General features: G+C 31.5%; 2 protein-coding genes and 1 long non-coding RNA gene across 3 annotated transcripts; 1 reads left to right on the forward strand and 2 right to left on the reverse strand.

Annotated features, from left to right (window-relative positions):
* Positions 1-318: 318 nt before the first annotated feature.
* LOC148307115 (prefoldin subunit 3-like) lies at positions 319-4520 on the reverse strand. The gene is made up of 4 exons (XM_088263919.1): positions 4290-4520; positions 3801-4043; positions 2738-2892; positions 319-1929 (listed from the first exon to the last, which is right to left on the reverse strand). The coding sequence occupies exons 1-4, from the start codon at positions 4365-4367 to the stop codon at positions 1836-1838; spliced, it is 570 nt and encodes a 189-aa protein (XP_088120045.1). The 5' UTR covers positions 4368-4520; the 3' UTR covers positions 319-1835.
* Positions 4521-8998: 4478 nt separating this feature from the next.
* Positions 8999-12655, reverse strand: LOC148307116 (superoxide dismutase [Cu-Zn]-like). The gene is made up of 4 exons (XM_088263913.1): positions 12359-12655; positions 11806-11856; positions 10232-10435; positions 8999-9416 (listed from the first exon to the last, which is right to left on the reverse strand). Exons 1-4 carry the CDS (start codon positions 12422-12424, stop codon positions 9273-9275), a joined length of 465 nt encoding a protein of 154 aa, XP_088120039.1. The 5' UTR covers positions 12425-12655; the 3' UTR covers positions 8999-9272.
* Positions 12656-13877: 1222 nt separating this feature from the next.
* On the forward strand, positions 13878-17446 carry LOC148307117 (uncharacterized). Its single transcript, XR_015837902.1, has 2 exons — positions 13878-14037; positions 14259-17446. It is a non-coding gene; the product is annotated as an uncharacterized LOC148307117 (long non-coding RNA).
* Positions 17447-18561: the final 1115 nt, after the last annotated feature.

Consider the following 18561-nt stretch of genomic DNA (forward strand, 5'->3'; position numbering starts at 1 on the left):
TCTCCTAGGACCTTCAGAAGACATCTCCAGCATCCACCGGAGGATGGTAAAGTCTCTTATATTCAAGATTCTCTTTGCAAAACATGCTAATCAAAAACAGGATTTTTAGTAAGTTAGCGAATCATTGCATTAGAACTTGGAGGCAGGTGATATAATTTTAATTTAGCTCAATGTTTTAAAATTATGTCAGATGTACATCAGTGATTGGCAAATACCTAACCTAACCTAACCAACAGTACTTGAAAAAAAAAACTATTTTTAACAATATCATAATAAATGGGTTGGCAATCTACAAAATATTAAAAATAAAAACACCTATTTTGTTAATATTATTTATTACATAGTATATAAAAAAGCAATGTGTGAATCAGCCACCGCAAATATTATCTGAAATTAAATAAATAACTTCTTTTGTGTTGGACAAAGAAGTTTTTTTACCATTTTTTAATGCAAATTTTAGATTTATTTTTTCTCAACAAAATAAATATTTAAAAGCAATTTTTCAACAAACATGTTTTAAATGATGGAAAATTTACTTTTCCAATGATATTTAACAACAAAAACAAACATGATTGAAATATATATTTAAGGAAATATGTGGTTAGAAATTTTATGGTGCTATATTTTAGAAATATGTATTTAATACCATCAAAGGTTAAATAAAGTACACACCATACTTTTAATATTTATGAAGAAAAAAATACACACGCACATCATAAACAAATATAACAAGAGGTATCCGGCTCGTTTATATTTGATCTCTTGTGGACTTCAATATTACAAGCTTTGTGATAGTTAAAAAACAAAAAAATTCTTGAAGGTTAAATGGTATGTATGTTGAATCGCTTACGCACTTTCTCATACTTCAAAAATTTGGGACCACAGAAACATTTTCAGCATAAGTAAAGGGTCCCAGCGTAATTAGGGTAATCATAGGGACTGTTGAGGTAAGGTTTACAGAAGGGATATACCAAAGAATGGAGTTTTTTTTATCAACAAATCGAGCAGATTAGCTGTAACCAGTATGGAACCACTTGTGTAAATGATAGAAGAATTGATTTGCAAATAAATCAAAATCACCCTGCCTTCATATTACTACAATCAACTTATCAATGCACCAATATGATGTGGCGAATTATGCACCACTTAAGGGTGTAAACATGGGCCAGATTTTTTTTTGTCATAGATATTTACGAAACTCAATGTTTTTTGACTAACCAAGATAATTCTTTCACCCATCAATCTTGGAAAATTGCGAAATAATGTAAATGTATATCTTGTGTCTCTCGCTTTTGAAAATAAAATAAGCTGGAAACGATTCGCGAAATACATATTGAATTTTCAATGTAGGTATATTTTGTTCGATTTTTGTACATACATATATCATTATTAGTTCAATAATATTTGTAAAATTGTATAAAAAAAAGACATGCTATTTTTGAAATAATAATAATTATTATAAGCACTGGGCTAAAATCAAAATTATTTTTATAAGTTTAAATAAGTTTTCAGATTTCCAAATTTACATGTGAATGAGATATCACAGAACTGACAATTTGTTCAACATCATCCATGTACACAAGATATATGTATGTATATGTATTGCAGTATACAAAATTTCTAGCTATCTAATGTTTGAAAGTATAAATTATGCGTTTCATTTCAACCAAATTAAGCTATACCTGACATAATAATTGAACATTTCAAATGAAAAAGTGGACACACAGATTGAATACCGAGTTTAGTAATTTAATTTTATTGGACAACAGGTGTGCACGATTAATGAATTTCCAATAGCTGGTTCAGGAGTAAGTGTTAAAAGTATTTGAGTTAATTTACACGGCTACTTTGGCTTTAGAAGCTTGCCTTTTAGTCACATCCCAATTGTACACTCTGGCCATGTTCACTTCAGTCGTCGTAAATTGATCTCTGAAAAAATATATATTATCACTCAAAAACATGCAATGTGAAAATACCAAGGTCTAAAAATAATTTGCGTTAAAAATGAATAAATGCTTTAGGGGGATGATAATAAGAAAGAAGCAATATCTTCCAAACAACAAGAAATATTTTGAATAATCAGTATAAACTAGCTTTTGTTTCCAGATCTTCATGTGATGAAAGCAGCCTAGCCTGACAAATAGTACGAGTGATAAAACAACTCAGATATGACCATTTTAATGTAATTATAGGTAGAAAACAAACCCAGATGTTAGTAAATGAAATTGTCTCTTCACACTACAGACGGGAAAATATTTCTACCCGTTCTACTTCGAGGATTTATGTACTCACCCACTAATTGATCTACTAAAATTTTTATAATTTTCAAATGGCATAATGATTTTTCATTGTCATTTTTGTCGAATAAATTTATTTACAATGTTTGAGTTACATCCACAAAAAAAATAGTATACGCCACCATTTCAGTGATTTTCTTGATGAATGTATACCTATTGTTAATGTCGCCGCTGCGGCGCCATCGAGTTTTTAGAATGTTTTCTATGTCGCCGTGACGGTGACAATGAAGTACAAAGGGTTAAGAGTGCCGATGTGTCTTAGGTCAGTACCGTATTAGCCACTTTTTCTAAAATAGTTTTTAGTTACAAAAATACATATGCCCAGATCGCAAAAGGATCATTAAAGGCGGAGACTGGAGTATTTTGTCGTAACATAACGTTATGTTACGATGAAATGCTCCGGTCAGTCTCCACCTTAAGGGTTTATAAATATGGATTACCTGAGATAATCAAGGTCGTGTTCAACATAGCCCAAGTTTCTATTGGCATTACTCATATTTGTTTCTAATAATTTCTCTGCGTCATCCAATGAATATTCCAACATCACATTAGCACCGAGCCAAAGGCAAACAGTTTCTGTTGGAGGGACTGTGGCCTGCAAATAGAAAAAAAATTAAAGCGCCATAAACTCATGCAAACAGTTATTATAGTGATAAGTGCTAATATTCATAATATGTTTCCTTGTCATTCTATGAAATAGTGAAAAATGTAATTTGGAATTTGATTAAATCTATTTTTCACAATATATCATAAAATTTTAATTTTTGGATTTGTGGTTTGAGTAGGACAAAAGAGTAGAAATGAAAAAATTATAACATAAAAAATCCGCTCTTGCATATATTGTTTTGACCAGTTTTCTGCCTTAAGCACGATTATGCGCTCTCCAATGCCGTGCTTACCAGGCTGGCCATACAAAGTTATCGTGTAATTTCAATTTCACTTTATTTAATTTCAATTTATTTATTTGATTTACAATTAGAATTAGAATACTATTGCTAAAGGTGTAGAAGAATCCCGCTTCGGAAAACTCATTCAGACACATGGAACACATCAATATCCAATGAGATATTGTTCAACATAGCGGTAGCCCTTCCTACAGGCATAACCATCGGCAGGTTGGTCCTGTGTATAGGAATGTGAAACAATCTATGCCGACGCTGGCCAACGTCTTAGGTAACTATCGGGAACATACAGACCAATGCTCCGGATAATTTCAGGAATATCGATCAAGCGCTTTGAGCTTGTTTCTAGCCTGTGTCAAGCGCTAGCAATTTCAATTATTCAAAATATGGAATATATATGTATACATTGAAAACCACACAGTGCACATATTTGGTCTTAATAATATCCTGATTTTGTTAGGTTTTACTTTTTAATGTTCCCGGTAGGTAACAGCCTTACTAATACCTTTTGACACTTAAAAGGTTAAGGTGCAGTAACTCTTCATTATAAAGATTGATTTAATACTTTTGTACATTTTAATTTCTTTTATAGGTGAATTACCTTAACAAACACCTGTTCATTGAGTAAAAATTGGGTGTGGAGATCTTCCTTTTGTTGTTTCAGTAATTTGATCATGTCCAAAGACCTTGCGAGATCCGGAATTTGCTGCTGCAGTCTTCTTCTCTTGGAGAGAAGGTTATACTCCATAAATTTGTACTTGCTGTGTTGCTCATCCAATCTTTTAAGGACTTTGTCGACACCGTCACCATTGTCCGGAAGAACCATAAAAGCGTCCACATCTTCCTGCAAACAATAATCAAATGCTCAGTCTACGAGAAGGAAATAATGTTCACATGCAACTTTAACGCTATAATGTATCGTCAAGCATTAATGGGTCAATGAAAATTAGGTGGGAGTACAAGAATGAGAATGCCATCATACGTATCATTTTAACTGATCACTAATGAGCTTTAGGTGGGAAATGAGTAGTTTAATAAGTGGAACATCGGGTACACTTGTTTCAAATAGTACGTAGAGCATCGATCTTACAATAAAATCAGCCTGCGGTATACCGGCATAGGACTTCACTTCCTCCTTGCTAGACGCTTCTGGAACTTCGTTGGCCATTATTTATTAAATAAAAAATACAAACAGATTGGTATTTTAACGATTTCCAGCCGAACTGACAGTAAATAAATATGATAAATTCTTAAACTGCGATAATCTTAAATCAAGAAGCACCATGTGTATGTACAATTTATAATTTATAAATTTAGTTCTGCGGTTTCCTCTTCTTCTTATTTTATTACAGATTCTGTGTTCTATGGTAAGCTTAAAGGCCTCGTTCAGATGGACAGCGACAGTTGCGCAACAAGAGCTCGCGCAGTGTTTAGGGGTAAAGTAAAAATTACATGAATATGATAGAAGTTATTTTCATAAATCATTTGAAATTAAATACAGCATTATAAAATCCTTTTAAAATATATAAATAAATATTTTTTTATGCAAAATGTGAAGATGCAAATGTCCTGTAAAAATTATTTTTAACTACGGGGTAACTTATGTATGGAGCGCTTGACCAAGAGACAAGAAATTTATAGTAAGTAACAGAAATTACCCACTTTAAAAACAGAACTGTGTGGTCCATTAAAATTAGGAGTTTTAAATTTGTGAGGTGTTTCATTGCAAAAGAAAGTTTGAAAAAACTCCCCTCTAGCTTAATAGGTAACAAAAATAAACCCTAGTTCAGATTCAGCAACAGCCGTGTGTTTAGTGGATGTGCATTTACAGCACACATGGTCATTAATTTGAGATTTTTTTAGGCGCATGTCTAATTTGTATACCACGGCAATCGTCCAATATTCACTGTTTTTCTAAACGGTGCTTAATAGCCCATATTTGATCAATGTCTATGGTTACGACTGTGATTTTAGTACGTAATCGTGAATTAATCTATGTACTGATACGTCAAAATTACGATATATCTTTGAATTTTGAGTCACCTAAGCTGGAGACATACAAATTAGTTAGTCTTTGCAGTAGACTGCGTACGTTTAAATATCAAATCAAATACCGTAATTACGAGTTAATTATCAAGCTGCATTTTTTTCAGTGGTAAATCATTTCTTCTTATTTGGTATACGTTTCCTTTGATGTTACCAAAGTAAGAGCAAACAAAACCATGTCGGATTTCGCAACTCAACGTAGAAACATTGAAAGATTATTTAAAAAACGTGCATTTTGTGGCCATTATGTGGAACGTCGGCTAGTAGACGAGCAACGAGGCTACCGCGATATTGTGTGGCTATCCCCAGAGGAGACAGAATTAGCGGATGATCTATCATTCGCCAGTGAAGGATGTAGATCCCTTTCGACCGACATGTTTACCTCGTATTCTACACACCCAGTGCCGAGTATGTGGGTGACACTTAATGATGTTCCACTCGGATGTCATTGGTTCCAGATAACATCGACTAACTTCACTGACAATGAATTGGTCTTTCACCTCAAAAGTTTACGCTCATTCCCAGGTGTGAAGTATAAGACTCCAAAGAATACATTTCCAGAAGATATAAACATCACCCTAGATGGAATTGTTAAATCGCTTCAGTACAATGTTAAATACTGTATTAGCAATATAAATATCAATACTATAATTGGGATTATCAAATTTATCCTTATACTTTTTACTACTTTGGTGACTGGGTTATTCCAGTTAATTTTTATCACGGGGGACTTTAGTATCAAACTTTTTAGAGAATTGAACATTTTCATGAGGGCTAGTACCCCCATGATGTTGGGATTTTTAGATCTTATTACTAAAACAATTGGCGGTTTTTATATTCTGTTAGCGATGCTTTGGCGAGGGAGCTCACAACCTCGTCAATACGGACCGCAACAATTTGTTCCAGCTATTGACTATACGAAAACTAGAAATCCTCCACAATACAGGCAAAACTATTAAGATATATTTTATCCATTAAACTGACATCTTGTGTGAATGTTCATTTCATTATTGTGTTGTTATTGACTATGTACATGTACATAGCATTTTTTTATAAGGGCTGGCTCCTAATTTTCCTAATTATCGCATTTAAATATATGTATTTTTTAATGGCTGTGTGATTGTTTTACTAATACAATATTAGAAAAGCTTGTTACAGTGTCATATTTACGACATTGAATCGGAAGGACCGAAAGTCTGAATATTTGGTGTAGAATGCATTTTTTGTGTGTGCTATATCATTGTAGTTGGTTCGAAGGTGAAAGTCATGGACAAAACAATGGCCTAAAACACTGTTGAACTATTAATTTATTTTTCGGACATTGTTTCATATTTTTAAATTAAATAACTCGAAACAGGACTACCCGAACACTGCTCGGGTTAGTCAATAAAAACAAATACATTAATATATTTGGCTCGGGCAAATCAATACCACCAAGTGGGAATACGATTTGCCCGAGCAGCATTCGGACTCATCAATTCAACACTAACTCCTTGCCCGAGTCAACTGGATAAAGTAAACATTTTACTGTTATCTTGACCAAAGGGCAAATTGGCTGTTGTGTTGAACTGTGGTTTATAAACGACATATCGCTCACTCATATATAAAAAAACTTGATTTTTCAGATCGTTTTTAAAGTTTAAGAATATAATAAAATGTATTGAAAATAAATATCAAGCTGCTTTTTGAACTTTTTACTGTGCAACAGATCTTTTTAGGTAAAACCTGAAGGTTATTTCTCCTTTTGAAAAATATTTAATTTTTTTATTTTTAATATGCCACTTTTGCTGGGATATAGTTCATTTTCTGGGCATTCCGAAAACATGTACAACTGAAAATTGTCAATTTTTGATATATGACGTTGTTGAAAGGAGTGAGCGATATGTACCTTCCTTCACCAGAAGCGAGAAATAACAATATTAATTGGCATTATTATTAAAAATATTAAGTTGTTTAACCCTTCAGTAATGTTAAAATCTGCTTAAATTACCCATCTATACAAGTGATATTTTTGTAATTATTTATATGATGACCACATGTGTGGTTATTGTACCTATCAATTGCCAAAGTGCTTTTCGTGTGTATGGTGTTAGCTTATTTGATATTATTATTCCGTTATACAAAAATTATAATTAATATCAAGTGTTACCTAAAAATCAAATTTCTCTTATGTTTTAATTTTTTTAATATTTTTTAGTTAATTTATACCACTTTATTTATTTTTAATATTACGATTTTTGCACTAAATATAATTTTCAATCAATTTTCAATGAAATTACAAGGAAGGAATTTCCTTTTTATATGTTTCATTAGTTAATTTATACCACTTTTTTTCATTAAATATTACGATTTTTCACTACAATATTATGGTTTTATGGCGGCACCTCTCAATCAAGTTAATTTATTTGTTTTATGTATTTATTTTAAATCAAACACAGATTTTTTGAGTCTACTAAGTTGTATTTTATTAACAAAAAACACATAAAAAATTATATTGTGACAATTGTTTCGCCTTGTTAGGGCATTATCAAACATTCGTTTGATAATGCCCTAACAAGGCGAAACAATTGTCACAATATAATTTTTTATGTGTTTTTTGTTAATAAAATACAACTTAGTAGACTCAAAAAATCTGTTTGATTTAAAATAAATACATAAATTAAAATGGAGTTCTACAAATTAAACGCCAAGTCAATAAATAATAATTTATTTGTTTTTATTTATTGCTTGTGGTATAGGTGTATTCTATACAATTGGAATTGTAAATAAATATATTAAAAAAATACTAACAATTTGTGTTTTTTTATAGTCCCGTGTTTAGTTACTTTATTTTTTTTTATTTTATGTTTTTTACTAAATTTCCAAAAAGGAATTTTTAAATTTCATCAATGCAAATTACAACAAAAAACATACTATGGCATGTTTTTACCCTTAAATACCCAGCTATTAATTTTTGGATTCCTTGCACTTTGTAACCATAATGTGTTCTTTATTGGAGTATTTTAACCCCAATACTGCAGGACCTTAAATGTCAACAGCCCAGTTCATCTTTTTATTAAACACTACTAACTTTGTATGAAATCCCCTTTTTGTGTTGAATTAAAAAAAAACAGAAATTTTATCATCTTTTAGTTTTATCACTACAGGGTAACGAGTGATTAAATTGGGTTAAGTTTTACCTTTTGATATTTAAAAATAATTTTATTGCGTGATAAAATATTTTAGGATAATTTTAAACTTTTAAAAACCACCCCACAGGTTAGGATTTAGTCCGGCCTACTTTGAATAATTATGAGCTTAAAAAACAAAAACAAAACAATCTTAAATTTATTGATTGTAGGGTCGTAGATAATAAGCACAACATTACGTACAACACATCACAGCAAGAAACTGGCGTCGCTGGTTCAATTTCCACCAACTGCAAAGTAAATTCAAGAAAGATTTATTTTCAATTGGTCTGGGTGTTTGTGATGTATTTTTCACATTTACCTTCCCTATCCTTCCTGTCCTACCTGGAGACAACCCTCTAAATACAGAGGCTTTGCGGGTCATTACTTTAAATAAATAAAAATGTGTCAGGCAGCAGGGTTTCCAAGTTAACAAAGCAAGAATAGCATATATTCGAGGTTGTACAAATGGGGTTTAACTGTATCTATTATGAAAATAATGTTGTCAAACAACATTGCAATTTGTTCTCCTTTTTTTGTTTCCTCAGCAGCTACAATTAAGTCTAATTACTTGAGGAAATGGTACTCAAAATCTTTGATTTTTGAAAAATAACAAAACAGTTTTTGTAAAATATTTTATATTCTCAGTTAAAATAAATGTAGGATGTAAAACAATAATAAAATGCCAAAACCATCAGGGAAATAACCGTAGTACAAATTTGGCTGTGCCAAATTTTAAAACAAATATGCATGCAAATAAATTTAATTTTCTTAAATTTTAAATTTAAGAAAAGCAGCAGGCAATGACTAATGGATTTGATGACAATATGCCGTCAGGGTTATAAATGGCGGTAAGGTTTTTATTGTTGACGGAATCCAATAACTCCGCAGGCAATACGTGCCCCGGCATTACCAGTTGTCTTGCTGAGTTCATGCCCACCCAAGCCCAAGTCATCAGGATCAGCGTGTACTACCAGAGTACGCCCGACGATGCTCAAGTCTCCCTGTAATGAAAAATATTGATTAAAAAGGGCAAAATTTTGGCTAGTATTTAGCACCATACAAACAAGATTCAAGCAATCCACCATTTACTTTTTATAGTGAAAAGCAACGACTATGAAAGGGAGTAATACTGACAAAAAAAAATCATTACAACCTCCCATGACTGCCAGGCGATATGAGAATTTTTTTTAATTTATCTTTAATAAAAAGAAACATAATTATTTGTTTTTTACCAGATTACAGGTTAAAAAAATGACTGGATAGTAACTAAACGCCCATTGTCTAGACTTACCTTTACTACAAAGGTCAAAGTCATGAATATTACGAGTATTGAATGGACAAATCTAATTATATGAGTAATCCATTCATTCTTTTATTGAGTCATCGAATTTTATTAAATTAAAAAAAATAAAATCAAATTTATTTATTGATTTACATTAACACAATAAATACTACATAATAATCTATAATCAATACGAAACAATATTTTAACGGCCATAATATTATTTATTTAATACATAATATGAGAATGATTATAATACGTATTGTAAAAATGAGCTGTAAGATTAAATCCTTATTAAAAAAAAACATTGGATCAACACAGTACTTACATGATCATTAAACCTTTGAGATATGATGAACAGTCCTATATTTAGGAGTGGAATATACTCCATAATTGTTTGTTCTGGTGAAGTGATTTTCACAGAAAACTTATTACATCAAAAAGCATATACATATTACTTTCTTCAAATCACTTAGTTAATCCAATTAATAATTATTCTAAATACAAAATACTTTTCATTAGCAACAGTATTACCTGAAGAGATATTTGAGAGTCCTTAATGTTAACTTTGGTCACGCCTTTGTCCGCACAGGCCACTATGTTGCCAAGGTCTCCAGCGTGGCGTTCGCTGGCATCCGGACCCCCATGAGATTTCTTGAATGGGTTGAAGTGAGGCCCAGCCGAGGTGCACCCGTTTGTGTTGTCCCCAAACTCGTGAATATGGAATCCATGGTCACCCTGAAAAATATTTAACTTAGGGTTACTATGCAAAAATGACAGTAATTTAACTTTTTTAGAAAAAAACAATAAATAAGTATGCACAACTTGTGTTACCAAAAAGACATTGCTTTAATATCTTGGTGATTTAGTACTTGTGACCCAGACTACATCAGTGTTTCTTTTTCTTTACATAAAATATATGCATGTATATATTTTTTCTCAATATTTGATGTGGACACCTCACAGTAAACAGTATGGCAAAAATCAAGGTTAAGTGTATAAACCAAATATGTATGCATATTAGGTTGTGTCATGTTTATTGATCTACAGCTACAATAAAAACCGTAAAAAAAATAATAGTAAAAAAACATTTCATACATTGTTACATATTTAGAATTAAATGAGCATTTATAACCTTAATTAGTTGTCTTATTACAAAAATACTTAAAGAGAAATAAGAAAAACAAAATACATCAAACCAATTTTGTTTCTGCGAAAAATAAGTTGTGTAAAACTGTGATATTATTCAAATAGAAACATTTTTATGTGTCAAGGTACAATACACAATAAATTGATACAAATATCATACATATATTGCATAGCTAAATTAAAATATATATATTTGTGGATTACTCACACCCCTACTCTATTTCTATGTCGTCAATTAGGTCGGGTAGTTTTTTGATGCGCACGATGTAAAAAGGAAGAGGACATTAAGCGATCAGGATTTAGTTAACTAAACTGCGAGAGATATTTTCGTCGTGCCAGAGATGAAATTTAAAAACAGATTTATTTCAAGAATTGCACAGAGTATATATAAACTATTGAACATATTTTACTTTTGAATTATTTATGTTTAAATCGCGGTATTTCTAGCATAGTAACCTCAAAATTCCTGGTAGCGAAAGGTTTAACAAAATATTAACTAACATTATGAAGAAGAAAAAAAGTCATTTGCATGATAAAGTAATGTGAAAATTTTAGTCAATTTGAATTGTGGTATTGCAAATATTGGTATTACAGGTGTGAAAACTTCGAGAGGTTTCGTCACTGTAAATTATATTTAAAAAAAAAAAAATGAGTTCTTGAATTTTAAGCAACAACACATTGATACTCCTTTGGCACTAATATTTGTAATATATATATTTAAAGATATGTCGGATTGTGGTCCCGTGGTTAGTGTCGCGGACTCTTGAGTCAGAGTTTCTCAGTTCGAACGCACCTACCACAACTTGACACCTATTTCTAATAATGAGCGGCTTAGGCTCATAGAAATAGTATGAAATCGAAGTATTTTTGTAAATAAATAATAAGACACAAATATTTCTCTTTTAATAAAAAAAATGGTTTTAGAAGATAAATAATAATAATATTCAACTCAAATATACCTTGGTTAACCCTTCGACCTCTCCTGTTACCACTACCGGCTTATCGGCACTCTGAAATACATATTTTAAAAAAACATGAGTGATAAGAAAACATTGATTATTAACCGCGTAAAAATACATATAAAGGAAAAGTTTAAATTGAATTAATAAATGATATTGACGAAACGCATGGATGGCAAGAGGAGGTTTATCAGTATTTGTAATAAAATGCATAAAATAAAGGAGACATTACATTGACATTGATATCAAAAAGTGACAAGTTTGATAACTTATATATGCCGTTAACCTTGAAAACTGGTTGTTGAAAGACAGATTCTACAATAGGTAATTATTATCTTAAGTTATTACAAATCTAGATATATTTATATTGTTATGTGACAAAAGGTTTGTGTAATAATCATTACATTTTAAAAATCCAAACTACCCGCATTTAAATACAAAAATTGTTTAACAGTAAAAATTGCCTTTTTAATATTCGGAGTGAAATGTGTATTTAATATGTGAAAACTTTTCAAAACGAAAAAGATAAATTGCGTAATAAAGTTTAACTTGCCTCCTGTTCGAAGAATATTGTGCCGGTGACGTCTCCCTTCAGAACGCAAACCGCTTTCGCTACCATTTTTAGAAGAATTATATTATCAAATCACGTACCGCAAGGAATGACTTGCAAGTGCAAATGGAAGAAGCGCTGTTGGTTGCGCCTTTTGAAATAAATAAATAATATCAGTTAGTACGATATAAAACCGGCACCACAGCGATCAAAGATCAACAATATAATTAAAATTTAAAATACATATAAAATTACAATATGATAAACCATACATGCACAAACGATATTTTTCTTTTCTATGTGTTAGTAAATTCAAAGACAATATTTAGACAAGAAGTCATGGATAAAAATCGTATTAAAAAATCCGAACACCAGGCAACTATTTTTTTCTTCTCGCCTCTATTCATATTTAAGTGGTACATATGGCATTGCATCGAATCAACGCAATGTTAATGTGATATTTATAATATAAAGGCAAACTGATCAATCTTACGCTACAGATTCGTGGATATAGAGTGGAATATTTTTAACAATATGCAAATGACGTAAGTAAAGGCTTATGGTGAAGGTTTTTATTACTTCATGGTGATGAAAATGGAGCAGGAATAGTTCTTATGATATATCCCTTAAGGACGTATTTTAGAATTAAAAAAATGGGAGCTCTAATATTTCTAGTTAAAAATTTAAACATGTTCAATTTATGTCCCAAATATCTATTTACAAAGAAAATATGCTGTTTTTCAAACAAAAAAAAATTCTGGAAGATCCAGAATATCCTTGCAAAGCTGTAATATACCATAACGCCAACAGATAAAATGTCCACTCAGAGGCAGCTAGCCATAATTATTCCCGTAAGAGATTATAAAATATCATCATGGGTACATCGCTTATTTTTTTTTAATAGAATAAGACATTATGTTAACTTTGAACATAAGAAGTAAAACAACTAATACTTAGGCATGGGCTTTAAGGGGGTTCTTTGGATGTTTTTTTTTAAATGTATTAAGAAAACAATATTAGTCATTGATAGACACTATTTAAATATATTTAAAAAAAAAATTAATGAAATAAATACAAAGTTTGTTTCTGTGAAAAAAAGAGTAACAGAGAGTACGATTTTGAATATTTAATGAAAATGACGTTGAATATTTTTTTATTTACCCACAAAGTTAGAGCATGATAAGTGATGTTGTAGTTTTAAGCTGTACCTAGATCTCACTTGGATATGTAATTTTAAAAAAAAATCGTTGACACATTTTCTACTAAATAATCTTTAGGCAGAGGAAGACCGAAGAAAACTTGCCACAATCAGGTATGTCAGATACTTAAAAGCGGCCGGGTCAGGTATGTATGAGAAGAGATGCATGAATGTGTAAGAGACAAAGAATGTTTGCAAAAACAGGGCTGTATGGCGTTCTATTCTCTCTGCCTACCGCTTCCAAGAAGGGTGGGATGGTTAGTAATTTAGTTAGTAATCTTTGGGCACATCTTTATTTCGTTTGTCGCTAATATACTTATTTTTCTATGTAATTTGAAGTGTCAAATTAATGTCAAATTTAGGAGCTGCTCATTTTCCTGAATTGGCATTATACAAATTAGTTAATCTTTGATTGACATTAAAATCGCTAACTTGGGCTTCTATTTCTTCATTGTAACTTAAATTAAGTCAATGGACTGTGAAAGTAAAAGCTTTTTACTAATATATTTACAACATTTGTTAATGTTTTTAAAATACTTTTATCGCTGATTCTTGTGCACTGCCTTTCTAATTATAGTTGTGAGTCCTTCGTGATTTAATACGAACGCTCTAAAATTAATGAAAAACTTTCTCAAAGTTCGAATGAATATTATATGCTTATGTGTTAATCAAAAAATAATGTTCCTCGTTTTTGTTTTATTTTAGGCAATGGATCCACCTCCGTCATATTGTCCGCTTTGTGCTAACAGTGGAATAAAATCTAAAATTCTCCCTTTTAATATAAACTTTTCGGAAAGTGTATATTTGTGTAGTTCCGTAAAATGCATATATCCATTTGGGGATTATATTATTTCATCTGTACCATCACTTCCGCCTGAAGAGCAAGCTAAAATAAATGAAGAAATCTTCGAAGTAAATAAAGGGATTGATGTGTCTAATATTATATTGTCATTTGGTAATGTCAATGGTTCTGATATAAATGATTCCGTTTCATTAAAAATATTACCAACAGAAACAAGCTGTTCTATCAATAATCTGGAAGATGTTGTCAAAGAAAATATCAGTCAAGGAACGGAACACAGCGACAAAATGTCAACAAGCGTGTCTGATATCAACAATGTTGATTCCATTTTATTAAATATATCACAGACTGATACGGGCAGTTCTAGCAATAATCCGGAAGATGTTGGAAAAATGGTTATTTCGGGGATTCAACATAGCGATGAAAGATCTACAAGTGAGTCTGATATCAATAATGTTAATTCCATTTTATTAAATATACCACATACAGATATAGGCGGTTCTAGCAAAAATGCAAATGTTTTAAAAGAAGTAAATGCTCCAGTACCGGCACATGACTCTGAAATATCGAGTGACTCTGATAACAATGATAAAGCAGATCCATTACCTCGTGAAAAGAAGCGCCTTGATGATAATATACCATATTTATGCAATAGAGAAAATTCTTCACTCGTTGAATTATTTCTCTCTCCGAGTAAAACAAATATGAAAAAGCAAGCTATTAAACCCTATAGAAAAAATAAAATAAATATGGAATTCATAGCCAGCCCGGATAAAAACCTAAAATATACTAAATGTGGAGAACCTATATTTTTAGATGAAATAACAAAAAAGTATAATGATATAACGAAGGAAACATTTCCTACAGATATATTTTTGGATATAGATATTAATAACAGTAAAATAAATAAATGTTTGCCATTGTCTTCTAAATTGGAAGTTGTCAAAAGAAATAGTAAATGCTCAAATACGAAAGCGGCTTCTCCGAAGAAAACGCAACAAGAAGAAGATAGTGAGCCAGATATAGAAATTGCTGAAGAAAAATCCCACGAGAAAACTGATATAGATTCAGGTAAAACCAAAAGACTTAGACAGAGAAATTTGAGGATTCTCTCAATGTCTCGGCGTCACATGGTAGTGAAAAGAAAAACCTAACAGGCGTTTCTTATACGTATTCTCAATGTTTAAGTATGATGAGGAATTATAGCTATTTTCTGAATTTCATTTTATTAAGAAATTATCCCAATTGATTAAAAAATCACTAGCATCAAAACAACAAATGCCACGGTAACCTTTGTTTTAAAAGACGGGTGGTGAACCTTTTCGTTTCTAAAGGCCACATTCATCTGATTCAAAATAAGGCAGTGTTTGTAAAACATTCCTCACTACTGCTTTTCGGGTTTTGAGAACACATCGCTCACTCCTTTCAAGAACGTCATAAATCTAAAATCGTCAATTTTCAGTTGAGCATGTTTTCGGAATGACCAGAAAATGTACTATATCCCAGCAAAAGAGGCATATTTTTATCTTAATATTCACCCGCTACAGGGCAGAAAGTGTTGTTTTTGCATTTTGAAGAAAAGGTATTGTTTAATTATTTTTTTAAAATACTAAATATTTTTCAAATGGAGAGAAAAACCTTCAGGTTTTGCCTAAAAAGATTTGTTACACTGTAAAAAGTTCAATAAGTGGCTTGATATTTATTTTTAATACATTGTATTATATTTTTGGACTTTAAAAACGTTCTCCTGAAAAATCAAGTTTTTTGATTTATGACGTTCTTGAAAAGAGTGAGCGATATGGAAACTGAATTTTGATGTGTAAATATATTCGCAGATTTATTGAAAAAAAAGGCATAAGTCAAAAGGCTGTATCGGAATAGCGAATAGGCGGGATGTGGCCTTAAGGCCATGAGTTTCCTACTCCTGTTTTAGACACTAAAATATCAAAGTTTTATTTTCTTATTGCATTTTAATTTATCTAAGACGGTGGTTCCCAATGTAGTTCTTACAGACCCCTAAGTATCCACTTGATCGCCAAGGAGGTCTGTGACGCATAAAAATTTATTTGGCGGTTCATAGACACCGTCGAGTGGCCACGAATGTTTTCAAATAAAGTATTTTTTTATTTTCTTATATATTTTTTTAACCCATTTTCATCATTATGAAAGTTAAAATAAATAACGATAAATTACTGGGTAGCTATCTTTATATCGTTTTGAGTAAAGATTAAAGATGTAACTAATGGATACTTGTTACTTTTTTGGCTGCCCAATTGGAATGATATTCATTACTTTTTTCAGTTTACATTTCTTTCCAGCTTTAGTTTTTTGATGCTAAATTGCCAATATTAGGAGATAGAAATATGCAAAATAAAAACAAATTGACATACATAATGGTTGGCATAATTAGTTTTAAATGATGCTTCTTTTAAAGAAGCCATTATTTAATTCACACATTTAAGTCCATAGAATATAAATGATGCTACAAGATTGACAATGAAATTTTATCATATTTAAAAAGAGAATAAAATCGTTTGCCTCTCAACTTTTTCTATACTAATATTATGTAAGGAGAGAAGAATGCTTCAGTTTCCAAATCTTTCAAAATCCAAAAACGAGATTGCTTCTCAACACTGAAGTCTTCACTGACCTCTGCCAAAGATTTGAAGATGTTTTCCACTTGGCTTTCACCGATTGGGGTGAATTCTTTTGCAAATAGATCCACAAACTCGGATGAATCCACACTAATACAGGACTAACTTGTCGAATTATTCATACGTTAGAAGCTGAAACAATTGTTTGAACAAGGATACCACAAATTCTGGTTACAGAAATGGATACCAATTTTATACCCTGCATTATGGATCAATGAACAGACGCTGTTGAATTTTTTTCTCTCTTCCTATTAAGTAGATTTAGTGCAGTTATGAGTCTATGAAAATATGTAACTGACTAGAAATACTGCTTGGCAACACTTACGAATGCTACTCACATACATAGAGTCAAATCATCTCATCTGGTTCACCTGTATTTTTTTGTTTGTATTTTTACACTATAATATATTTTTAAATAAATACTTTAAACAACAAAATATTTTGTTTAAATCTTATTTGTCACCATTTACCATTTAATACATCGAGGTTAAATTTGTATTTATGTAAATTACTTTTATTCGTGATAAGATTTTTGCTATAATAAGGGTCCACAGGCAAAATAATTTTGGGAGCCACTGGTCTAAGATTTTGTGCTCGAGGGATTTGTACGAGGAGAATAGAAAGCCAAACTACTCTGCCTTTGCAAACATTCTTCACCTCTTTCACATTCATGCGCTTCTTATACATAACCGACGATTATTTCTACTCCTGGCCTGACCGCTTTCAAGTATTTGACATAGCTGATCATGTCAAGTTTTCCTCGGTCTTCTTCTCCTAATTCCAACTACATTCGCCTCATTAAAGAAATTTAATAGTCCTGATGTTGGTCCCCCACCAACTAGAATGTTATTGAGTCCTCTGAAAGCTCTGCTCTGATATGGTGCATAGGGCACTGCATCAGATCGATACAGTGCTGACTTGATTGCTGATTTTACGAAGGCAAAGTGATCAGTTCCACGCTCCACATGCTCGGAAAAAAATTAAATATGTTTGATGCAATGCAGATGGTGTGAATTCAACTTAAAATGATGCCCCTTGCTTGGAATGTAAAACATTACCGCTAAATCGAAAAAATGTGGGAGAAAATAGATAATATAGAAGAGAGAAAATAGAATTGCTGCAATGGCTAGGGCATTCGGAGTTGCATATTCGTACTCACACTAGCTTGCGTAAGTTGTGCACTGTTAATACATACGAGTCCCTTGATAAATATTTATTTGGACCAGATGACATCAAGAAGATTATGTAAGGAGTATGCAGCCTAGAGACCGGACTATGCAACGAATGAAACGAATTGCTTAATCTTGAAGAGACATTGCCAAAAACATTCAAAATTAGAGGTTTGTTGTGCGACTTTCCCTGCGATTTGATTATTAATAATACCAGTTGACACGATTTTTGGGTCTGGCTTCCGCATGTAAAATTTTGGTTTCTCCTATGTTACAAATAAAGGAAAAAAAAATTCCCATCAAAGTTTGCTTTTGTAGAAACTAAAGCAAATTTCCAAGAAAAATTACCAAAAACAACAATGAAAATTTATTTTTAATTGCAA

Source organism: Brachycentrus maculatus, unplaced genomic scaffold (assembly GCF_059751285.1).
Source record: "Brachycentrus maculatus isolate JH-2025_06_01 unplaced genomic scaffold, ASM5975128v1 h1tg000208l, whole genome shotgun sequence".
NCBI lineage: Eukaryota > Metazoa > Arthropoda > Insecta > Trichoptera > Brachycentridae > Brachycentrus > Brachycentrus maculatus.